Source organism: Schistocerca serialis, chromosome 10 (assembly GCF_023864345.2).
Source record: "Schistocerca serialis cubense isolate TAMUIC-IGC-003099 chromosome 10, iqSchSeri2.2, whole genome shotgun sequence".
Classification (NCBI taxonomy): Eukaryota; Metazoa; Arthropoda; class Insecta; order Orthoptera; family Acrididae; genus Schistocerca; species Schistocerca serialis.
The window spans coordinates 158315917-158342325 of NC_064647.1; the positions used below are offsets into that span (position 1 = coordinate 158315917).

The window sequence follows — 26409 nt, forward strand, 5'->3', positions numbered from 1 at the left end:
TCGTTTGGGACTTTTGTGTGTGGGTGGTGTGCCCTGATGGTCTTTAGAAACTCTTCCTACCCTCTAAATGATGCTGGATGGTCATCCTGGTTGCAGTTAACACAGCTGGGGGTGGCATTTATTGGTCGCTTGCAGTCCCTCACTCTGGGGTCACCTCCACATCGCACACATCTGGTTGGCATTTCACAATAGTTTACAGTGTGGAAAAACACTGGCATTTCTTGCACTGTAGTGAGCCATCTTTGCTCTTACACAACTCGACAGGCACCTCCGTGTTGAGAATATATCTGACGTGGTAGACTGCCTCATTTTCTGGTTTCTTCTCTAGAGTGGCACAGAATACATCCGTGGGGTGAAGATATTTGTTTCATTGTCCTCTTTTCGTGATGGTCTACTCCATGAGGCTGGAAGTTCAGCAGTCTGAGGTCTTCCTCCACTTTGTCCTCTGTCATTGTTTCATGAAGGCGGGGTTTTATGACCACCTTAAGTTGATGCTCCTTCTGTGGTTGGTGTGTGATATTGTTTACATTGTGGTGTCTGAATAAGTCTAGGGAGTCTCATCACTTATCATCTCAAAGTGGTACTTTATAGTTTTTCCTATATGGATTGCCTCCACTGGGCCGTCCGCGTGCTTCTTTTAACGCTACGTTTAGTGTCAAGTTGTAGCCTGCATATTGTATTGTGCTCGGCGCGATCCTTGGTTTTCTCGTTGTTGTTTGTGGCAAGTTGGTCAATGTGTTATGTTGGTGTGATGTCTCAGCTGTGCCGGCTGCATCAGTCTGTTGTACAGCTACGGTGAGTGGTTAGAATCGGTTTTCTGTGCTAATCGTGAACTGCTTGTTTGGCACACTGTCGTCACCTTAATTTTTTTCTTTTTATGGTTTTCCTTGGTGGGTGAATTTTCCTTCCTCATCACCCTGTCCCATTTCTTCATCTCCACTTGTTTCTGGTTCAAATTAGTGGTAGTACCGAGTGTACTCCTCTTCGTCGGTCTGGTGTGTTTCACCTTTGTTCCCTTCCAGGGTTGAGGCCCTGCACCCTCATAATTCCCTATACTATCCATCTAGCACCTAGCTACTACGGATTCTCTCGCCTGTCTTCTGTTATGGACCTAATCAATGACAATTTTGCTTTCTACGCATTTGTTTTGTATTGTCTTTTTGTGACTTGCAAAATACAAAGCAGAAACTGTTCATCCAAAGAGAATGCAAATGACATATGTGCAGCAAGACTTGTTACAGTCACATCAAATATACACTTGAAAAAGAGGGACGACACACCATAAAGGATCTGAACGGGGAAGAAATCGGTAGATGTGATGTACATGTACAGATAAACAAATTGGTGTTTATTTGGTAATAAATATGCAACCAGTCACTTTTTACGATTTATTCAATCATGAGCCCCTGCGGGCTCATCTTCAGATGGAGGTGTTACAGATACATTATCTTGTGGACCAAGTGTAGCTAGATGCAGTGCTGGTGTTGAGTGCACTGCCTTGTGGTATTCTCATCAGATTGCCTCTTATAACATACATTATTACGCTATGTACACAAATAAACACAGTATGTAGCTACACTTGGTTTTACCTGTGAACCAGTGTAAAACCAAGTGTAGTTACATACTGTGTTTATTTGTGTACATAGCATAATAATGCACATATTGATTGATAGAGCTGTTGGATGTCCTCCTGAGGGATATCATGCTGAGTTCTGTCCAATTGGTGAATTACATTGTCGAAGGGCTGTATGGTAGATGACAATCAGGTTGGTATTCTACTGGTGTCTGCGCTATCTCCAGATACCTCTACATTGGACAGTGAGACCTGGAATCTCACAGACTGAAGAAGAATTGTTTTTAGTGATGAGTTCCACATCGAACTGAGCCCCGATGACGGGTCCGGAGGTGCCCCGGACAGTGGTGGGATACCAGCCTGACTGTTGCCTGCCATACAGCTCAACAACCAGCAGTCAAGGTCTGGGATGCCATTACATTTCATAGCAAGACCCCTTTGGTTGTTGTCCGTGGCACCCTTACAGCAAAATGGTATTCTTTGCCCTATTTTGTTGCCTTTCATGGCAAATCATGCTAGGTTTACATTTCAGCAAGACAATGCCCGCTCACCTGCACACAGCAAGAGTTTCTACTGCTTGTCTTTGTGCTTGCCAAAACATACCTTGGCCAGCCAGGTTTCCAGATCTCTCCCCAACTGAGAAAGTTTGGAGCATTATGGGCAGGGCTGTCCCACCGCCTCAGGATTTTGACAATCTAGGCCAACATTTGGAACAAACTTGGCATGATATACAACATGAGGACAGCCAACAACTCTATCAATCAAAGCCAAGCAGAATAACTGCTTTCACAAGAGCCACCAGAGGTGGACCAACACATTATTGACTTGCTCAATTTGTGAAGCTCTTTCTCTTGAACAAATCATCCATTTTTTCTGCAATTATAATCATTTATTTGTCTGTACATGTAATCACATCTACAGATTTCCAATCCCTTCTTGGTGCGTCTTTTGCTTCTACTTTTTCTTAGTGTGTATTTCTCCATTGTTCTTGATTATATATACATACACATATACTGCATCTTCTGGTGTAAGTAGATGTCTCTAGTCACAGCAAACTCAAGATGACACATATCCCTAAAATATTAGCCTTTTATATTCTTCCTTTGTCTTACCTGATTGTTGTGCATCGTACAAACTTGTATTAACCCATCTCATTACCTGTAACACTGCTCGTTATGTGTCAAGGAATTTAACTGAGTTTCAGGACAATGAAAGCAGACTGTAATGGTGACATATGCTTTGTGAAACCACTTCACAGCCTGTAATTTCATGAAGAAATGATCACACGATAAATATTAACAAAATTTGTTTTTATATATAAACATCATTTACAGATACAACAGTGTACAAAATACACCACAAGATGGAAGACATCACTCACATAAAATATTAAATACTTTCACTGCCTGACAGTTCTGTAACAGTGCACCAGTTCCAGTTCCATTCGTTAGCAAGAATGAATTGTAGTATCCTCTTAAAGAGTGAGAGAGAGAGTGAGTGAGTGAGTGAGTGTGTGTGTGGTGAGCATGCACATGAACGTGTGTGTTGCAGGGGTAGGGGGGGGGGGGGGGGGTGGGGGGGTAGACCACGTGAAGCACATCATTCTACACCATCACTTAAAATAATTCGGAAAGAAAAATCTATACGGACGAATTCCTGAATTCCTTAGTTACTAGAAATTAAAAAGTACTCTTGTCATGCATAATGAATTTAATGGCCCTTCAATATGAAGAAAATTTGTTGCAGAAAAATAAATACATAAGGATGACAGACATCTCATATTCACCCCTTTTGAGAACCCATCCAAAACATAATTAACTGTTGAGTAAAGAACGCATCTTGCACAGTGCAATTATTACGGCCAGTTTGCAACTACAGCCATAATGAAAAAAGCATGGAAGAAAGTTTCTGTATGTGTATTCAAATCTCATTAATTTATTCACACTCATTTCCCCTCTTGTTACTACCAACTACCACTGCCAGCATTTACTCCTCTCATTCTTTTGCTATGGGAAAAACCACCAGCTCATCATCAGTGACCTCCAAAATCTTTTGATAGTCACAAGTATTGAACATACAAATAAATGGGAAAAAATACTCCTGTCATTATAGAATGACTTCATAACCATTGCCTCGACAGTGAGACAGTATACCGTATTGCTCAACTGAAATAGCTACACCATTACCTACAATGCACAGGTTGGTAATTTTTAGAATTTAAATCAAGCAAGCAGCCCAGCAAGTAATGAAGATTACACACTGCAGTAAAACTGCTACTGCAATTCAGTTGCATCACTGGTACTGCTGCAAGTTCATTATTGCTGAACAGCACTGGGTATCCAAGTACAGGCCAAAAGACAAAATGTCAGTACAATATGAAATGCAGATTAACATACCTCCTTTTCTCTAGCATCTGGAAGAAAAGAAAGAAATATTCATGTAATTGCAAACAAGAATTGGATTGTCCGACCTAGTCGTGCACTGAAAACCACATATTAGTAACAAGACATAAAGGACAGTAATACTCGCACCAAAATAATCTTTCTTCGCACAAAGTGAATAGAGCTAACTAATTCAACACACAAACCATAGAAGAGGTACAAAGCACACTGCTACTAGTTGGCGACATAATTTAAAGGAATATAAATAACGCCAAGATTAAATGTGAACGCCTTCAGAGAGTTGAAGTCTTCAGCAGTCAACAGGCTTTGTTTTTTATATATGTTTACAAGGGAAAATGCTTCTGCAGGTATCCATGACAGCTTAGTGTTAACAAAACTAATTTATAAACAATGAGAAGAAGTAACTGTGAACATGGAAAAGGTAATGAAACTGGCAAGCAAAATATCGATGTTGATACATTAGATGGTGAATTATGGCAGGAGGACACAAGGTTAAGCAATTGGCATTCTGGAATCTGCCTGAAGAAAGAAGAGAGAAAGTGCACACAATAAATATCACACAAATGACGAGTATAGCTGTGTTAATCACATGGATTGCCCAGTGTGTTAAAATGCTGCTCCTGAGACTCAGGGTGGCAAGCGTTCTCCGGACTAGATGCCCCTCGTGGACTGACGATGAGAGCTGGAGAGTGAGCCAGCCTGGATGTTGTTTTTAGGCAGTTTGCCACATCCGACAAATAATGGGTTGGTACCCATGTCCTGCCCCAGATACAGGTTATGCAAACAATTGTAAAACATCCTCGCACTTGCAAGTGAGACTTACAACAGGTGCTGACAGATGGGGGAGTGGTGGCATCAGGAAGATCATCCAGGTACCAATTGTTGCTAACACTGCCTCAACCCATGAAAAACAATGCCAACTCCATAGTGCAAAAAGACAATAATAAGAAGATGTGTAAAACTGTGTTATTATGCATCAATTTCAGCAATATTATAAATAACAAAATGAAATACTAACTTTGCAAAATCTTCACAGCTTTTATCTCACAGAACTGGGATAGAAAGGAAATCCAAAAAAGTGTTCTGTCAGTGAGATTTAGTTTAGTGCCAGAATAAATGAGTCATCATTCACAAAAACTACAATGTTTCAAAAAAGGCGTAACAGTACTATGTTAGATGTTCATGAAAAACTGAAGCATCAGAAATAAAGAGGTCGGTGGTTTATTGAGACAAAACATGTATTCATTCACATTACACTATGAACAAATGTTGTCGCAGTGACAGTCTGACAGAGCTTTTGCAAACAAAAGTGAAGGTAAGTGTTGAGGTATGCGTGACAATGGCATATAGATATATAGTGTTCCACTTATAAGAATACCAGGAATTTATGCCATTACGGCCTCCTTCCCTCTTTCTTGGCCATAAATACAACAATGCTGCCACCAGGGATTGGTCTTCAGTTCCCTTTTGTCAGGTGATATTCTATCCCATTAGAGCTTCAGTGCTTGACAACTTGACAGTGTAGTCAGCCAGAACAATCGTCTGCGTGCGTCTGCCCCCCACCCATTCTCTCTCTCTCTCTCTCTCAGTGTATGTGTGTGTTTTCACTGTTTGTTTTAGCTCTGATGAGAATAATGTATGAAAGTTCAGCAACATTTTCAGTTTTGTTTTTGTTCCTGTTTAATGTCACAACTATATGGTAAGGGGTCACACTAATTTTTTCCATTGTTGGTATTCCACTCAGGACTTTCAAATATCATTTCTCTATTTTAAAAGGTTGAGCTTCTTCAAAAGATCTCCCTCCGTCAGTCAAGTTTAGTTTGTAAGCTGTGTCACTGCACAACATGTGCCCCATTAACAGAATGTCATTTACATATGGGTACAGATACAGTGTCAGCTTTCAGCAATGATACCAGAGAAGTTAAGCAAACTCCCTTCCTCTTCTAGAAATCCCCGCCCTCTCCTCTTCCATCCTCCTTGACAGATACAAGGAAACCTGAGCAATTGCCAGTATTACTTTAAATACCAAACACTTGAAAACCAACTCAATAATCCAGTCATGTTGAACATCACAACTTGTTATGAACTGTGTCACACCAGTACAAATACAACAATAGGAAAAGACAGAGTAGTGCTATTTACCATAAAGAAGACACATCAAGTTGCAGACAGTCACAATTAAAAGACACTCACATACAGCTTTCGGCCACAGCATTTGTCAGTAAAAGAGACACACACATGCAGCATTCAAACACATAAGCAAGCACACCTCACACGTGCATGACCACCAATTCCATCACCTCGGGAAGGAATGCTGGAGTTGGTAGTCATGCGTGACGTATGCTTGCTTCTCTCTCTCTCTGCGTGTGTGTGTGTGTGTGTGTGTGTGTGTATGTGTCTTTAATTGATGAAGGCTGTGGCCAAAAGCTATATGTGAGTGTCTTTTAATTGTGCCTGTTTGCAACTTATCATGTCTTCTTCACAGTAAGTAGCAATCTTTCTTTTCCTATGTTGCTGACATTCCTACCTGGAGTTCAATATAAATACAAATCAGCTTTCAGTAGTAAAAGCAGAGAAGTTTAGTAATGTCCCTCTTCTGATCACCTCCCCCTACCTACATCCCTACCACTTATAATGCGACGAAGCATTAGGCAATATTCAGTTAAATACCAAATACGGTACTCAAAACAAACACAATGGTCCAACTGGGGTCCACATCATCACAACTTGTTACAAACTGTTACACACCAGTACAATCCAACTGAAGGCACAGTGAAGAGTGTCTCTGAAGGCACAACACTTTAAACACAGTCTCTAGCTCTTTGCGTGCACAGTCTTTAAGTTCAGCACACAGCTCCCCACACAGTCTACGAAGTCCTGAAGAAGGAGACGATGGCGAGGCACGCCATGAGGCGGTCCTGCAGCCGCTGCCAGCCCACCGCCTGCGCCTCCGCCGCAGTCGGCAACAGGGCGCGTAGCTGCGGCTCGGACGCTGCGCGGTCACCGTGGTGCTTCAGGAAGAGCGCAAAGTGCGCCTGCGCCAACTCAAAGTCCTTGCCGTTCCTCATGGCATCAGTCAGGAGCTTTATAAATGTGGCCATGAGGGAAACCTGTAACAAATAACTCAAAAATTTAATAATTTTTACCAGCTGATACTTACTTCAGAAGAGGACAGTTAACTAATAGTGTCCTGTCAATACTGAAATAGGGGACTCTGCTGTCTTGGAAGGAAAATGACACGGGATAGAAGAGTAGTAGTGGGATACTTAGTTAATCACAGTTCAGATTTCAAAAGGGTTGCTCTACTGAGGAAGCTCTTTACACCGTCATGAAATACATGACAAAACGTCACCAGTTGGGATCTTCTATGACTTATCAAAAGCCATTTACTGGGGCGGTTAGTCTATTATAAAAATGCAGCTTTCATGGGATACCTGTTCTGCACACAATTGATTTAGTTCGTACTTAAGAAACAGGATGCAGGAATCTTTCATTGCTGGTGGCAGGCTGGTATCGAGGCCGCAACCAGAGTTCTACCTGTTGCACCGACACCATTGCAGCACAGGAATCTAGAATCTGTTTGCCTTGAGGCTTCCTTCTTTCTTGTTAAAACTATTTCCATGTTAATGAATTTCGCTAGCTTCCCTGAACAAGCAGGCACGGTAATTCTTCTTCATAGTGAGAGCCTGCATGCCAGAGAATTTTATTGTGTGGTCAGTCTCGCATGGCAACACGAGGCGAATATTTGATCATGCCAGTCATTCAAAGTGACAAAAGTAAAAAAAATCATTAAACAAATGTTGATCGATGATGAAAGTCAACATGCAATACATCAAGAAATGCCCACAAAAGCCTGAACAGTTTTATAGGATGCAGGAAGTTACAATTGGATTTGTGAGTAATAAAAACTGACACATCGTAATAGCTGCATGAGGAGAAACCACAATGGACTTTCCACACGGTTCACACACGGGCCGATTGCTGTTCCTGCTCTGTGTTAATGATCCATCATTTTATTTCAATCAGAAGGTAAAATTAGCGCCTTTTGAAGAAAATGCAAGCTTTATTGTCAAGTTCACCAAAGATGCATCCAAAGTAAATTATGTATTTGTTAAAATTATTAATTATTTTTGCACAAATGGATTAGCTTTCAACTTTGAAAAAACACAGCTGACCTAGTTTTGCACAGTCAAAAATACCCATGTACTATGAATGTACCAACCAAAAATAAGAAACAGAGAACAAAGTTCTTGGTTGTGATGAAAATCTAAATTGGAAAAAAAGTCATGTAGTAAATCTGGTAAAATATTTACGTTCAGCTACCTTTGTCAAATGAATAATTGGCATCTTTAGAGAGATAGGTTATCACCAAGTTAACATGTTTCACACATTTTCATTCACTGCAGTAATGCAGGATAATACGCTGGGTTAACTCATCAATTAAGCAAAAAAGTATTCACTGCACAGAAAAAAGTAATTGTAATTATATGTGGAGTTCGCATACATACATACATACATACATACATACATGTACATACATACATACATACAGACAGCATCTGTTTCAACAATTGACAATAATTAGTTTTTAGAGATAAATATATTACATTTAAACAATTGGGAATATCACTGTAAAAATCTCAAGTTTCCTGTTGAACGAGTCTTCAAAATGGTGTTACATTTCAACAGGGGTCGCTCACATTAAGTTTCCAATGTTGACGAAATCGGTATTCATTAATAATCCCCGAAAAGGAAGCAATAATCAAAACAATGGTTCACTACTGGTTAATCTGCTTGAAAGTGGTGTACATGGTCCTATTAACCAAACTAGTTACTGCAACAATTTATCAGATGTGAAGGTTGCAATACTCTAACACTTTTTAGAAAAAGGAAAAAGTCACATTTCGTAAAGAAAAAAGTGCTGTCTCAGCTGTAGTTGCTGTTTATCTTCTATTAGTAGCCTGGTATTTACTTAGTTACAAATAGTTACCTACATTTATAAATACTGAGTCCTGTTCATGGTGCATCATTACATGTCACACAGCACTGCAACAAACACTGCTATTTGCTATGTAGATAGATAACAGACCTTTGTAATCACTCAGTCTACATATTCAAATTATTTGTGGAAAGAGTGGCCAACGATGTACCTATTTGATTTTCTTTTGAATCTGTAGGCTTTCCCTATTTCTTGCTTCTTGTTGGTCTTTAAAGAGGGGCTGCACACAAAAACGAAGTCAGCCTGTTCTAATACTTTGTAGTTAGATGTATACAGTCAGTCTATTTTTAACCTTCATTGTACTGTACAATGTCCCATGTCAGTCAGCATTAAGCATAATCTACTGCTTAAAGTCAGTGCTGATGGTACTTTCACAGAGTAAGATTTAGACAGTCAGTCGCTGCAGAGTTATAGTCACACTCAATCACGTGAGGTTTTAACTGAACACTTATGGAGTATGGAACAACCAATAATGCCACTTGTTCGTGTAACTTAAGACTCATTATAGATGTTTTTACTGATCTGTATTACTGTAAGTGTGAGTTTATTATATAAAAGATGACGATCATTGTGCAGGCAGTGAAAATAAATGTACATCTTTCTTCTTCCTTTTTCCTGGCTTTATCCCTTACATTCACAGAATTGGCATTCAAGTCTGAATTTGGCAGTGTTAGAGTGGTAGAGGGTGACCAAATGCCCTTCCGATCCCCATCCTCTTCCCTCCCTCTCGGGAGAGGTATATGTGTGCCTCTTCTGTCTGGGCCTTAAGTTATCTCGTGTGGAAGTGGGAGAACGGGTTTGAAATGTTTGTAAATCGTGTAACTGAGGTGGGATGTGGGTACCAACTAAGTATTCACCTAGTTAGCTGTGGGAAACTGCCTAAAAACCACATCCAGGTTGGCCGGCACACCAGCCTGGGTCGTTAAACCATCAGGCAGATTCAATACAGAACTGGTATGGCTCCCCAAATTCTGGAAGCTGTGTACTCACATGTACAACTATTGCAGCAGGTTGAAAGTAAATGTAAAAAACTTTAATATCCACTTTGATGGTGTTTTGAAACAGTATCAGGGAGTATACATGGACAAGGAAAAAAAAAAATTCCGGATTTTTTCCCTGATGTCCCAGTTAAAAAATACACTTTTTCCCAGGTTAAAACGCACTTTTCCGTGTTAAGTGACAGTATACTTTCCCACAGAGCTGTAAAACTTATCAATCCCTTGAATGGTTAACATTTTTTACATCAGCCGTGTAGAACTTACCACTGCGACTTTAGGGAAAAAAACATGCACTGTATATTTTCATATTACGATACACTGCATATTTTTGTAATTACAAACATGTAAATTCAAATTCCACCAAACACAGCACATTGGTTTCCAAAGTATTTAAACCGAGACTATGACGCTCTTTTGTAAGCCAATCATAGTTCATGTCACATGATCTTGCCAGTTGATGACAGCAGATATTCAGAGGATAGGACACCTAATGTAGTCAGCCAATAACAACATCATTGTTAAGAAGCGTAAACACAGAAAAGCTAAGCTTTCACTTATAATATAGATCTCGAAGATTAATGAGCTACAAGCGAAGTTCAGCTTTCACATGTAATATTGGCCCTTTTTTTTTGCGCGTGTTACACTTTAAGACACATCACACAAATGTGCCAGTAAAATTAAAAATAATAACATAAATGTCTGGTCTACTGGGCTCAAAATTCTTCTAAGCTCCTCAAAATGTTGTCAACGAGAGTCAAACACTCCGCGATTTAAGAAATTCATCGCATATTCTCATACGTAACGTAAAAGGAAATTTACTTTGAGAGTAATACTTTTCAAACCACCATTCACAATACTTTCCCGAGACCTCTAAGAAACAGGTTCGTTTCAGCAACTGTCAGAGAGTGCCAGAAAACAGGCATTACTGCACTTGCGCAGCTACGGCAGTGGAGGAAGCCCTTATGTTTCTAAGTATAAAGCATTAAGATATCTTACATTAAGTCATAAAAGAAACAGGACATCAGAGGATACTCTAAGAGCACCAGAAATTCATAAACCACACTAAATTTTATAAGTCAGCATAAAGTGCACATTCGTATGTCCAGATACACAATGAACTAGGCCCCAACCTGATATTAAGCTTTTCGGTGTGGTTTTCAGGATGTAAATTTTCTTGGAGTACCGGTACTGTACTATCCGGTGTTTGGTTCTGTATTATGGCAAAATGCCATATGTGCCAGAAGAGGAAAACGTGCACTCGAAATTTAGTGAACAGGAGGAAATGGCCTATACTGTGGAATGAAACGAGTTATTTCAAATAAATTGACTGCCTCAGCGGAAAAGATCGCACTGACAAAAATAACTTCATTGTTCTGCCAGGTGATTATTGCTTGACTGCCAAAAACGTGGAAATGAAATAAAATCAGAAAACAGCCTACCATAATTATGTGAATGTGTTGTAACTCATTTGAGTGCCCCGGTCACAGAAATCCTTTTTGTTTACATTTGACGTGTGAGCTATACACGAAGAGGAAACAGCAAAATCACTGAACATAAACATGGGTCACATGGAGACTATCGCTCCTCCCCAGTAGAACTCAGACTGCTCTGCACATGCACGAATCTGGCAGCTTGGGCATGCTAGAAATTTTTTTTTATAATTAGCATGTGGCTTCAAGCAGCCAGAGAAGCAGGAGAAGGTATTGCTCATATGCGACAGAACTTCGCAAGCGCATGAGCCTGCTGGCAGCTGCTCAAACAGACCTAATGTAAACAGTTGTGATGTCACGCTCATTGGAAGCAGTTTGTTGTTACGAAGTATATCATAGTCTTCGTCCTAAGGCCTTCGATACATTTTGCGGTTGGCAGAATCTTGTGTGCGCATGGTGTTTTGTTGTCTTAAATGGTGCATTTCCTTTGCTACTAAAGTTTTATTTTCGTATTTTTCTCTTGTTTATGTTTTATTGCTGCAGTATTATTCTGCAGTGACAGGATACAGTAATATTCTTTGTTAGACTAATGGTTCTTCCCAGTCAAAATTTAAAAAAATTAACTGAAAATTAAAACCATGAAAAATTCCCGGAATTTAGAATAATTCCCAGGTTTCTCCCAGATGACAAAATTCCTGGGTTTTTCCCAGATTTCCCGGTTGTCCCATGGTGTACACACACTGATCATTTAAAGTTCACAGAAAGCTCCCAGCAACCAACACCTGCATTTTAAATCAAGAGTAAGTCTTTTGAAGAAACAGATTAAAAGGTCAATAAACTTACAACGTGAACCACACACAGTGGGAAAACCAGAAAAGAAGATACTTTAAGCATTTCAGAAGTGGTCTTACAGAAGGATACTGAAAATTAAGTGAACTGAGAAAAGGAAGAGAGGAGCATGGGAAAACACTGGGAAGAAGGAGCAGGATGGTAGGACACATGTTCAGACATCAGGAGACAGAACCAGCTGGCATACATACCGATCCGCCTCCCTCAGGGGCGAGGGACAGCACTTCCACCTCGAGGGCAGCCGGGCCGAGCTGGCGCAGCTTCTCCAGGGCGGGTGTCGGATCCGCCCCCTCCTCCCCGGCGTCCCTCAGCAGTTTGCCAAACACCGTCAGGCTGGACGGTACCAGGGCACGACTGCTGTCGAGCTCTTTGCCTGAAAATTTATTTTGCACTACTGTATGCAAAATATTTTGGTGTCAAAAATTCAAACAAAAACTAAAAGGTATAGAGGGCAAACCTGAACTCAAGCGACAAAATTTCAGACGTCGTTTAGCGATATTTTGGTACAATGGATGTAGTGTCTAGAGATGGTTCATTACAGAGTAACTCCAATTCATTTGTTTTGTTACCTTCAGTTGTATTCGTACCTGTAGAGCATGGAAAATATCCACACAAAAGTAAAAATGTCAATGGCATTTGCTGTGTACCTTGTATGCAAACAAACTTGCTCCATTCACCCACAGTACTTGCTGCTGATGACAGTAATGCCACCTTAACTCTCTGCTCTCAAGTTTGCATTCGGTACTGCCCGGTTCAGGTTTGTTTGCTGGCAGTGTTGGTTGTCATCAACAGTGACACACAGCTGTAGAGATAGTTTTACTGATGAAGAGTTGACAGTATGCACTTCGTGTATGAGTTGACTCAATGCAATGCACGAGCAGCACAAGGTTGCTGCGCCGAACTGTTTCTGCAGTGACGGCAATCACATCACCTGTAAACCTAGCCATACAGCTGTTTATCACTAACACTACCAGAGAAGTACACAGTAGTACAGAATGTATGCTTTGAGGTTAAAAGTAAAGTGGGAATTAGATATTGGCATGTCCCATGGATCGTAAACTCAGTCTCTCACTATAATATGGAACTAGTCAGTTTTACAATTTTAGTACAGTTTCTTAATGGGAAGTGTGGCAACATGCTGACCACTTATATTATTCCATTACAGGTTTTTTTTTTCTAACCCCCCCCCACACACACACACAATGGCTTAAACTCACCCATGTTCCAGGGCACTCTGTTCCCCTCTCTTAAGTGCACACACACACACACACACACACACACACACACACACACACACACACAACTAAATCTACATAAATTATTCTATTGAGTAGGAGTTGTCAAGCTGATGATACAACTTCAATTTGTGTTTTAAGTTAATTTTTTTTACCTTTTAAATTCTTTACACAATTATGTAAGTGGTCAAAATTTATATGAATATCACACTGCTTTCAGTGCCACACTAACAATGGATACTGTAAATCACTTCTCTACTGCTAGAACTATATCTATGAATGTTAATGTTGTTTTCACACTCTCCTGTCCAAGAAACACTTTTTTTTCTCAATGATGAATTACCTATCAATATGATACCATAAGATATTAGGAAATGAAAAAGTCCTTTTCCAAGGAAAAATTCCTGACAGTACTGATAATAGAACCCAAGTTCTCTGCTCACAGCTCAGCTACAGAGGCAGAAAGTTTGAATATTGTGAAAATGTTATTTTCTGTATGTATATTATTTGATAGAAACCTTGAACACACCTGTGATAAATAATTAAGGAAATACACTGGACACATTTAAATTAGTGAAGAGACATAAGCACACCTTCATATAAGCCTGAGTTTCTTCAATTTCAATATCTCTGGCACAATGCGAAACATTATGTGGAACGGATCAATAGGCTGCTTCAAACAAACAGATTTACGAGTAAGCCTTTCTGTAATGCACAAAAGCTTTCTTGCAATGCCATGCACTGCTGTTCATGGAATATGTCTATGGTGCTCCAGAGCTGATTAAACAAACCCAAAATAATCATACAGTTCTTCTTTGAATTTTTTCTATCTTTTCCGTTAACCTACCAACGTAAGGGTCCCACAATGCTGAACAGTATCCTAGAATTGTTCAGTCAAAGGTTTTGGGAAGATCATATTTTATGGCATTCTTGGAATAATATTCCGGCCAGCAATTATGTTCATTTCAACTAAGCTCATGTGACTGCTTCTTCTTAAATAATTCTGGCTGAATATTCCTATATATTTAAATTCTGGTAGTGATTCCACCTACATTTATACTAGCAGATCAAAGAAAGTGTATAGCTGAAACATGTAACACAATTCCAACAATAAAAATCATATCTGGCGTTTTTTCATACATCAAAGCTATTATTCTTAGAGTATTTCTGTTTTGTCGTTGCAACTACAAAAATACGTGATTTTTTTCATGAGGCGTGTTTCACTTTATTGAGGTGAAGTATCATCAGTGGTCTGTAATTAAGTTGTTTACATTTTGATTTGCTTTTAGATTGAAAAACAGTTCATTAAGAATACACTGATTCATATTTCCAGCTATTTTCACTTGATTTCTCGCTTACATCAGGAAATGCCGTCTGCTAGTACATCGTTTTTTTGTGTTAAACACTGATAATTTTGGTCTAATTTTTTGTTGTTCTGCATTTATGATGTTTTTCACAACATACATAAGAAATCCATAGTGCTGCATAGCAACTAAAAATTAGACCAAAATTATCAGTGTCTAATGCAGAAAAACAACAATGTGCTAGCAGACAGCATTTCCTGATGTAAGCGAAAATTACTGTAAGTACAAAACATATTCTTAACAAACTGTTTTTTGGTCTAGAAGCAAATCAAAATGTAAATAACTTAATTACAGACCACTGGAAAGCGAAACGCATCTGGTGAAAAAAATCACACATTTTTGCAGTTGCAATGATAGAACAAAAATACTCTCAAGAATTGTAAAGCAACTACAGACACTATGACCACACAAATCAAGAATTCAAAGTTATTGTTAACCTTATTTCATCATTTTGGACTCTGATTTGGAAACTGTCACTGATATTAATGTAAAATACAAATTAAAACAGTGCTCTCCATCAGTCACTTCTTATTTTCTTCCACAATCCATTTTAAAGTCTTAAATGTACATCTTCAGGTGGATTAGTGATTTACATGAGTATTTCTTTTCCTGGATGCAACCAGCTGTATGCCTTACGCTTCATTTCACTAAAAATTAGTTATTATGTGTCCATGTTATTGTAATATGACACTGATGCCACATATCAAAGAAATGATGCAGCTGCTAACAAGATGTTCCAACAAGAAGCACACTGCAAATGGTTGTATGTGCACATTTGCACTACTTAATAGAGAACATCAACACAAAGAAAAAACAGTCCAGAGACCGTTCAGATACATAAATGCACTGCTTTGTAAGTTAAAGAGCATTGCTAGGTCATATGTGGATAGTTTGAAAAGTTCGTGAAATGGAACAGAAGGAAACGCCTTACCTCAGTGAAACTTCTTTATTTTTTCAATGTAATATCCCTGTAAACTAGTGCACTTGGTCCAGTGATGCTCCAATGCCTTAATCCCAGCTCGAAAATTAGTTTTCTCCTGGAGTTCAAAACAGCTATCAACTTTGGCTGTCAGTTTTTCGTTTGAAGAGAATCTTCATCAAAAAGGAAAAATTTGAGCTTGGAGAAAGAGATGGAAGTCTGATAGAGCCAACTCAGGTGAATAAGAATAAGTGTGGCAATAATTTGTGTCTCAGTTCATGTATTTTTGCCATGCCAATGACACTTGGGCGTGGCTGTCTTGATGAAAGCTGACTTTCTTCCTTGCCAAACCTGGCTTGTAGTTGGTCCAGGATGTTAGCATAGTATTGTCTTGTAATTGTTGGGCCAGTGGTAAGTTAACCTACCAATAGAATTCCTTTCACATCCCCAAAAACTGATACAAAGTAAAAGTAGAAATGCTGAAGTCTATTTTCAAATGTTCCTTTATAAAGAAAAATCCACTGATCCAAATTCATTCTCGTACTAGTACAAAGATAAGTAAAACAAGCAATACTGTCAATGATGTTGAGTAAAAGTTGAAATCGCTGAAGCTGAACAAATCTCCAGGGCTCAATAGAATATTTATCAAGTTCTATACCTAATTTGCAACTGGGTTAGCCACTCTATTAACTGTAATCCACTGCAGATCCCTAAAAACTGTGCCCAGAGGTTGGAAGAAAGCACAGGTCAACACCCAACTGCAAGAAGTGTAGCAGAAGTGATCCACAAAATATTGTCAAAATACTTGACATCTGTTCAATGTGGAGTCTTTGAACACATTATGATATTTCTCGAACAGAAAGAACTCCTCCGTGCCAACCAGCACGGATTCTGAAAACATCGACCATGTGAAACCCAACTCTCATTTTTCTCATGTGATCCTGAAAATCACAGATCAAGGCTGTCATGTAGCTATAGTATTTCTTGATTTCCAAAAAGCATTTGACTCAGTACCTCAGCTATGCTTATTACCAAAAGTACCATCATATGGGGTGTCAATTTGTGACTTGACTGAGGATTTCTTGGTAGGGAGGACACAGCTTTGACTGAGGATTTCTTGGTAGAAAGGACACAGCAGTTTATCTTGGATGGAGAGTCACTGACAAATGTATAAGTAACTTTAGGTGTGCTCCAGGGATGTGTGGTGGGACCCTTCCTGTTCATGTTGTATATTAATGACCTTGCTGACAATATTAATAGTAACTTCAGACTTTTTGCACACGATGCAGTTATTTTCAATTAAATACTGTCTGAAAGAATCTTCACAAATATTCAGTCAGATTTTGATTTGATTACACAACTGTGCCAAGCAATTTGTTTTAAATGTTCAGATATGTGAAATTTTGCACCTGACAAAACAAAAATATAGTATCCTATACCTATAATACCAAATAGAGATCAGAAACAGAGAGAGTATGAGTCCAATTTTGGGGGCTGCATGCACTAGAAATCAAGGTGTCACTGTTACGACAAATCTATACCAACTCATCTCCTTTTTGCTATAGTTCAGTGTGCGTGAAGAGCCTGAGAACAATGCTGATGGGGTAACTTCCTAATCATCGAATCATTGCCTCTTACTGAAATGTACAGCAGAGTAAGACTAGCCGTGATGTTATATGGAAGTTGAGTGGACAATCTCGCTGTTGTTGTGTAGCACTGACAAAGCGAAAATGACCAACTCTCGAGATCAGATGGCCTCTAAAGAAGCTGTGCTTTGTGAGACTATGTTATTGTTGTTGTTGTGGTCTTCAGTCCTGAGACTGGTTTGATGCAGCTCTCCATGCTACTCTATCCTGTGCAAGCTTCTTCATCTCCCAGTACCTACTGCAACCTACATCCTTCTGAATCTGCTTAGTGTATTCATCTCTTGGTCTCCTTCTACGATTTTTACCCAATACTAAATTGGTGATCCCTTGGTGCCTCAGAACATGTCCTACCAATCGATCCCTTCTTCTGGTCAATTTGTGCCGCAAACTTCTCTTCCCCCCAATCCTATTCAATACTTCCTCATTAGTTACGTGATCTACCCATCTAATCATCAGCATTCTTCTGTAGCACCACATTTCGAAAGCTTCTATTCTCTTCTTGTCCAAACTATTTATCGTCCATGTTTCACTTCCAAACATGGCTACACCCCATACAAATACTTTCAGAAATGACTTCCTGACACTTAAATCTCTACTCGATGTTAACAAATTTCTCTTCTTCAGAAACGCTTTCCTCGCCATTGCCAGTCTACATTTTATATACTCTCTACTTTGACCATCATCAGTTATTTTGCTCCCCAAATAGCAAAACTCCTTTACTACTTTAAGTGTCTCATTTCCTAATCTAATTCCCTCAGCATCACCCAACTTAATTCAACTACATTCCATTATCCTTGTGAGACTATAGAGGACGTAAAACAAAAACTAAGTGACTTTGTGTACATAACAGCAAATGTGCTCCAGAAGGGAAAGAGTGACATCTGAACAAAGTTCGGCATTGTAGTCACCGCTGCTGATGGAAAATGTACAAAGTTTGTGCAGTGCAAAGAAAATGGATGTATTCTTGTTTATTCCACCTCACCATGGCCAATATACATGCTCCACCAAAAGAAAACAGTGCACAGAAGAATGTCATTGTTAAGTCCCTGCAACCAAAAAGCGCTCTAGTTGTAATTCAGTGGCATTCGTGTGCTGCAAAATTCTTATACCATTCAGTATTATTCATGGCTACAGTTTCAAAAAGATAAAGCAAGCACTGATTTACGTAGGAGTTGAAGTGGGCTGTGATGTAGTTGTAGAGGCTATACTACCTTATCCAAATACAGTTAAGAATCAAATAATTTCCACTGCAGACACTACTAAAAAGGTGCTGGTTCTATGAGTTACTGTTTCGATTACCGATAAAAGAGACTGTTTTCCAACTACTACGTGGATCCATGATGCCCATAAAATAACCTACACTACAATGACTGTATCCACTATTAGTGAAACATATGTAGAACAGAGTACTGTTTACAACCCCATTTCCCAGTGAGGAAAAAACAGCAGTAATGTTTCGAAGGAGCTCATCTGGCATTTTGAGTACTTGCAAATTTCTGAGTATGAAGTCAGCTTACAGTGGCAGTTATGAAAGACTAATATTTCAAAGAGACTCACAAAATCATTCAAACAAGGGGCCAAAGTCTGACGAACACCTTGTTAGACATGGTGGTTTCAGTACAAAATAGTCTGAGGTTAAAGAATTGCTCCCACAAAGAGAGTTAAGTAGACTTCAGAATATAGATGAGCTGACTCTAAGTGAGCTTGCAAAGTTCCTCATGCCATTTAAAAAAGCTAATAATGATCTAGAATGAGACAACCACCCAACTCTCCATTTGGTACTTCTATGGTGGTGGAAACTTCTGGATGATCACTTGAACTCTACTGAATTAGAATTTAAATTAAGACACAGAAGTTACATGGAGGAAGGAAATGACAAGCTTAAACTACACTTGTACCCCAAGACCACACACATTTGTGTGTTCCCCATATTGTGATCTTTTGATGCTGACACTGAAGACGGAGATAATGTTTTCCACGAGATTGGTGGTCTGTGTGCAAACACTTGAGGTGCGTAAACAAATATATATTCCTATTATACTATGATCTTGAAACACGATTATGAGTGAATGTTGCTACAAACTGTGACTGCCGTTCTTTGTAGTTTCTTGTGGTTCACTTGGAAGTAAATCAGGCTCATCAAAACTGCCACATCTGTTGAAGTTCAGATGTACGTAAAAAGTCTACATCTACATCTACATTTATACTCCGCAAGCCACCCAACGGTGTGTGGCGGAGGGCACTTTACGTGCCACTGTCATTACCTCCCTTTTCTGTTCCAGTCGTGTATGGTTTGCGGGAAGAACGACTGTCTGGACCATGTGGACAAACACTGCCAAGTATCACTGTACCTCTCAGTCGGTGCTACCAAAACAGATGCAGAGATGAAAACTGATATTCTTGGATGGTGGAAAGAACATAAAAAGACAGTACCTCCTCTGGAAAGTGTACCTAAGAGCATGCAGTGTATTCCAGCCTCAACAGGATATAGTGAGAACAGCTTCAGAGCTGCACGTTTGGTTGTTACCAAGCATCGCAGTCATCTGGACTCTAATGATGTGGATGACATTCTACTGGTTCAGAGTAGCAATGACCTGTTAAATACTTGTAACATAGATTAGTTCATGTCATTCAGATAATGAAGTAATAGTACATCATAATGTTATTTAAATTTAATGATTCTTTCCAAGTCGATTGTCAGGGTGTTTTCACAAGTCTTCTCTTGTAGTATGTTTCCACTTATAGGAATGCTGCCACATCTCATTCCTTGAGACCATTTTAAAAGAATATTTTCTGTATCATTGAATGAAGACGTAAGAATTTCCTTCCTTTCTGTCCACAGGAATTGTTAGCTTCTACATTTAAGAATGCTTCCTTAATTTTGAATGTGCTGCTAAACTGTATTTATTTGCTATGTCGAAATGTTGTATGCACGATTCTCATCAGCATCGTGGATGACTGTCAGTTTCTGCTGTACTGTAAGCTTTCTATGTTCACCAGCCATAGCACCTTAAAAGTAAAATCAATAACTTCAAGCCTTTAATAAATGAACAACTACACTTTTCCACTTCGTAGATTCACTCACTGCAACATCAGATCATGTGGCCTAAGTCACATAGGCACTGTAGAAACTGATTTCAGATTCTGAAGTTAAAATCATCTGGATTATTAGGCCGCGTCATATTTCTTCTAAAATGATCGACGTTTTGGGGTAGAAACATCGATCATTTTAGAAGAAATATGACAAGGCCTAATAACCCAGAAGATTTTAACTTCAGTGACAACGGCCACAAAAGCCTGCAGACTTACATGATTTCAGATTCATTTAACGCACCTGCTGGCATAGGTACATGTTGATCGATTGAGTCGATTACCATTTCCTGTGTCCCATGGAAAAAACTACAACCTGTGTGAAACTGAACTAATTTGGACCCATGAGGAATTATGTAAAAACTGTTGCAAAATGTTTCACGGTTGTTCCTTAAAAATGGACCTTTTCTTAAAGCAGAGTTCATTAAAAATACCAAGTTTTTGGATCTTATTGAGCTCATTTCTGATCTCTATACCCGAGTGCAACAATTTGTAGGGATATGAAGGTTCAGTCACAGTAAAGCAGGTGGTAGACTGCAGTTTGCTAGTAGGATACCAGTGAAATGCAATCAATCTGCAAAGGAGTGTGAGGGACCCGTACAAAATAGGACTAACAGGCGATATTGAATGTATACAGAAAAGGGAAGCACGAGCTGTGACAGGTTTGTCTGACTTGTGGTAGAGTGTCTCTGACGCGTAGAAAGAACTAAACTGGCAAAAGCCTGAAAAATGGATGCAAACTATCCCGTGAGAGATTATTTACAAACTTTCAAGAAGCAACTTGAAGTGACGAATCGAAGAATGTACTACAACTTCCTACATACTACTCTCGTAGGGATCGCGAAGACAAGATTATACTAATTACAACATGCACAGAGGTGTCCAATCAATCATTGTTCCAGCTCTCTGTCCGTGAATCGAAGAGGTAGGAGCCCTAGAACTGGTACAGTGGCGGGTACCCTCTGCCAGACACTTCACAACTGTTTGCAGAGTGTGGACGTTGATGTACGTACTGAACGTCTCGACAAAGTTTGATAAAAACCAAGACTTATGGCTAATGTTGTAACAGTTTCAATTTCTGTCAGTGTATGTAGAGCTCGCCCTGTATAAATACACACACAGGAGATGCTACCGACAGAGAATTACTCAACTATTAACTACAGCATACCTTTTTCAGTTTGCTTCTCTGATTCCATGTCAAACTGGACTTCACCACTCAATGAGGGTACAGTGGGCAAGAAGAATGGAGCTGACTTTATGGTTTTTGGTGGCTCCCTCGGTTTATTTCGTTTGCGGATCTACAAACAAACATAGAATCAATATTACAACTTGCGTTACAAATGTATTTACAACTTGCATTAATCACATATGGAAATGAAACAAATAAATAAAAAGATGGCTCCAATACAATGTCCAAGATTCTATGATGACACAGGGAGGGGGTCTGGATTGGGTGCCTCATCAACACCTGCTGCCTTAAATGAGAGAGAGAGATGCTGTGCAACTGCACAGCACAGCACAGCGTAATAAAGTTTCTCATGAACAATAGAATTTATGCCTCTGTAATTAGTAATTGTTTACTCCTGCAGTTCCAGGACAGAACTGTTTAGTCACAGTATGTGAAGCACTGATGTAAGGAATTTGAGGAAGGAAAAGAGAGAGAGAGAGAGAGAGAGAGAGAGAGAGAGAGAATTGAAAATATGGGCCACTTGCAGCACCCTCACTAAGCCACCAGAATGTAGAATATTTAAGGTATTTGAAAAATTGATGATGGTGATCAGCATTAACCTGTGTTCGAAACCTCCCAGCATCTCGAAATCGTTATGGACCATAACTGATACAGCTGTCCACAGAGTCAGTCGGTACACAGTATACCAAGAGAGGACACTATCATCCATTCACAATACATGCCACGTGTCTTCCGGTTCTGATCAGCAGCCTTCAGATGCCACTGACATTACGGAATTAAATTCTACTTCCGCTATGAGTCCGTCAACTCGTCACATCCATCCTTCGATAGTGCTTTCATCTGCCTCATAGAGCACTGACAATCAGGACTACTTCACATCTTCACAGTACAGCACAGGTCGAGATCTTTCTGCCAGGCATGGACATAACAAGACGCACCATCAACTACAGGTCTCTGCAGCCCATCTAAGTACATGCAGCCACTGCCTGAACCAGACACAGCCACTGACAGACATAATCAGTTACCACTGTAATAGCCACTATTTTCGAAGTGATAGTGGAAGAATTAGATGCTGAGTGTCAAGACCAATTATGAGGGGCATTTAATAAGTAATGCAATATATTTTTTCCCTTGGCTATAATCAGTTGAAAAAAATGTAGAATCTGTTAGGGAGCATTGTAGAATATTCCCATTTTAGACCCTACAGTTTAATGAAGTTCTGACAGGCAGTCACACTATACGTAGCGTTCAAAATGATGTCTATAATGAAGGTGTGTTCCAAACAGAGAGCTGTCACCGAGTTTCTTTTGGCGGAAAGCCAGAGCATTGCATCATAGGCACTTGCCGAATGTCTACAGAGACCTGGCAGAGATAAAAAGCACGGCAAGTCATCCGGCAAGACGTCCGTCATCACAGCACAATGTCATGCAAACCTGTCCAATCCCCAGCATGCTGGCCACTAGCGAAAAGCTGTGACTCCTGCTATGTCAGAACGTGCGAACACACTCATTCGAGGTGACCGACGGATCACAATCAAAGAACCTCGCTGCCTAACTGGACATCTCTGTTGGTAGCGCTAACATGCCCATCTACCAGCTGGATTTCTCATTGGGTAACAGAAGACCATAAGGAACAATGAGCAATCACATGCACCGAATTGATTGCACGTTATAAGGCCGATTGTGAAAATGTTTTGTCCAACATCATCATAGGTTATGAAACACGGGTTCACCATTTCCAATCAGAAACAAAACGGTAAACCATGGAGTGGCACCATACCACCTCTCTTCCAAAGAAAAATTTTAAAGCTGCACGCTCTGCCAGTAAAGTCATGGCGATGGTCTCCCAGTACTCCGAAGGAATTATTCTGTTTGATGTTTTCCCTCACGGTGCAACGATCAACTCTGAAGTGCACTAAGTGCATTACACTACCATCAGGAAATTGAAGAAATGACTTCAGCACGTTCTTCAGCACAAAAATGCAAACAAACTTCTCCGTGACAATGCGAGGCCTCACACAAGTCTGCGCATCAGAGAGGAGCTCACAAAACTTCATTGGACTGTTCTTCCTCATCCACTATACAGCTCATATCTTGCTACTCCGACTTCCATCCCAATGAAAGATGCACTCTGCGGGGAGCAGTACACGGATGATGTGACAAGTCATTGGCTCCAGTGTTGACCAATAGTGGTACCGTGCGAAGAGACAGGCCGTCCCAGTATGGCAGTGTAAGGTCATCACATTAAATGGAGATTATGTTGAAAATAGGGTTTTGTAGCCAAAAGAGTGCAGAATAATATGGTGTACTGGAATCCTGAATAAAATCAACCTGCTTTCAGAAAAAAAATATGTTGCATTACTTATTAAATGGTCTTCATACATACAGTCATTTTGACTTGATTATACACTGCCAGAGGCAGCAAAGTCTGTATAACATTTTAGATAGTCAGTTCTTATCAGTTGTGTCAGGTAAAGTGGAATGCACGAAGCTACCACACAAGCTGAGTACTACCAATGCATATATGCATTCTGTCTTCAGGCCATGAGTGGCCTACCGGGACCACCTGACCGCCGTGTCATCCCCCGTGGAGGATGCAGATAGGAGGCGAGCATATACTACTACCTTATAAAGAACAATGCTAGGGAGCTCTCTTCCTCCTACCACAGGTTTGGGTTAGGTTAAACTGAACACCAAGTTACAACATCCCAACAATACTCTCACTAAACAGTGATATTGGTAGCTCATTTCCGGGGCTGCAATATTTCTGGCATGCTTCAATATTCTGGACACCTTAGTTTCATGCCAGCAGTTGGGGAATCCCAGGTAGATTATGTGCACTTTTGAGACGACGAGGTGAGCCAGTCAATAGTTGGCAGTCAGGGTGAAAGATGAGGCGAGGCCCACAAGGGCAAATAGAAGTTTAATTTGAAATATAATGAGTTTGAAAGTGATAAGAAGTAGTATTTGAGTCATACTCGTGGTTGGATGTTTGTGGGAAATAATTTTGTAAAGCAAAGGTGTGCAGAATCCCGAGTTTTAAGCACTTGTGAGTTATGGGCATTGAGTGATACATTATGGCAACCATTAGTAGCTCTTGGCAAACTAATTTCTTTGTAAGTTGAATACTGAAAGATGTTATGGACAACTCATGTTGTGAAATATGAAATAGTTAGAAAACTGACTAGGATGTCTAAGCTGGACTAGTGATGTGGGACAGAGAGAGACTGATGAGGGACAGTTTACTTCCTAAAAGTGAAATAAAAAAATGTTTAATTTGAGTGGCATTTATAATTACAGAACAATCATCAAATATATTTTCCCATGATTTTGGTTTAGGCAAACAGTTCAATTTAACATCTGCCTCCATATCTGTTGTAATAGACATCTTTCTCTTGTCCGATCACCATAACCTCGAGTGCACACTTTAATTACTGAAAGACACAGATAAGGAGGAACTGGCACTGGGCAAGGAGTATGGAACAAAGTTTCGAGAATGAATTTTCATTCTGCAGTGGAGTATGCTCTGATCTGAAACTTCGTTAAAACACAGAACATTTGCCACTTTCGGGCAATGCTCTTACACAACAAGCTATCCACACATGATTCACGATCAGTTGTCACAGCTTTATTTCCTGCTGTTAAATAAAATTTAAATTCAATTGTAGAAAAGACAGGAATAAGTGCTTAAGGATTGAGGAAAATTAGAAGCAAGCAACTGAAGTAAGATGTGTGTCAATTATGGACTACGCTTTTGACAGTTTACAATAATGTTGACACAAAATACTAGGAAAGTTTTGTTATTTAGATTGTGAAATTATGTCCAAAGCAGAAAGGGTATAAAATACAGGCTGGCAATAACAATAAATGTTTCTGAGAAAGAGAAATTTGTTAGCATTAAGAATAAGATTGTGTGGTAGAAAGTCTTAACCCTTTGTTGTCTGAACTATCAAATACATATAAATTTCCATTTTTTCATGGATAACAACAGTAAATAGTAACAAAACAACAGCAATTTTTTTTAATTTTTAGTATTTCACAAGGGTGGTACTTCCGAGTACCATCTGGTCTTCCAGTGGCTTGCCGAGCAACAGTTCTCAGTCCAGAATTTTTTTTTTTTTTTTTTTCTTTTTAAGTAACAGATCCAAATGTGTTAGAATACACAACAGCTACAAATCAATGAACATTAGGAAGGCAATTACAGAGTTAGTTAATGGAATTTGGCAAAAAAAAATTTTTTTTCATTGCAGCAGAGAAATAGAGCGCAAAATAAACATTTGTGTTTGCCCTTTCTTTTAGGGCATACATCACATCATCTTTAGTTGATAGCTAAAATAGCCAAATTAACGCCTTTCTTTCCTAATTTTACATCCTGTGGAACTAATTTCTTCCTTTTGTTTCATGTATTTTGCTTTCTCTCAAAACTTACCTTGCAGCTCTTGGACTGATATGCTTTGCATTCATCTGTCTAGTTGGTCACTGAGCAACATTTCTCCCCAACTCCAGAAGTGAAATCTTTCTGTACAGATCACAGTAGAGCACTAAAGGACTAAGAAATACTTTTGGATCTTCTTCCCAGCCCATAAGCAGATCTAAGTCAGCCAGCATGGTTCAAAAATTCCTTATTACAACTGTAGTCCTTTATTACAGAAAAGCACTGAATGTTGACATTAATGGCTTTCTCCTGCTTTCTGAAGACAAATATTATTTCTGTTC

General features: G+C 39.5%; 1 protein-coding gene across 1 annotated transcript in view; it reads right to left on the reverse strand.

The window, feature by feature from the left end:
• Positions 1-2866: 2866 nt before the first annotated feature.
• LOC126424525 (WD repeat-containing protein 36) overlaps positions 2867-26409 on the reverse strand; it is a 114047-nt gene continuing 90504 nt past the window's right edge. The window contains exons 11-13 of the mRNA XM_050087259.1: positions 21674-21803; positions 12443-12624; positions 2867-7085 (exon numbers count right to left, since the gene is read on the reverse strand). Coding sequence (XP_049943216.1) covers positions 6843-7085; positions 12443-12624; positions 21674-21803 — 555 coding nt within the window. The 3' untranslated portion in view covers positions 2867-6842. The remainder of the gene's footprint in view (positions 7086-12442; positions 12625-21673; positions 21804-26409) is intronic.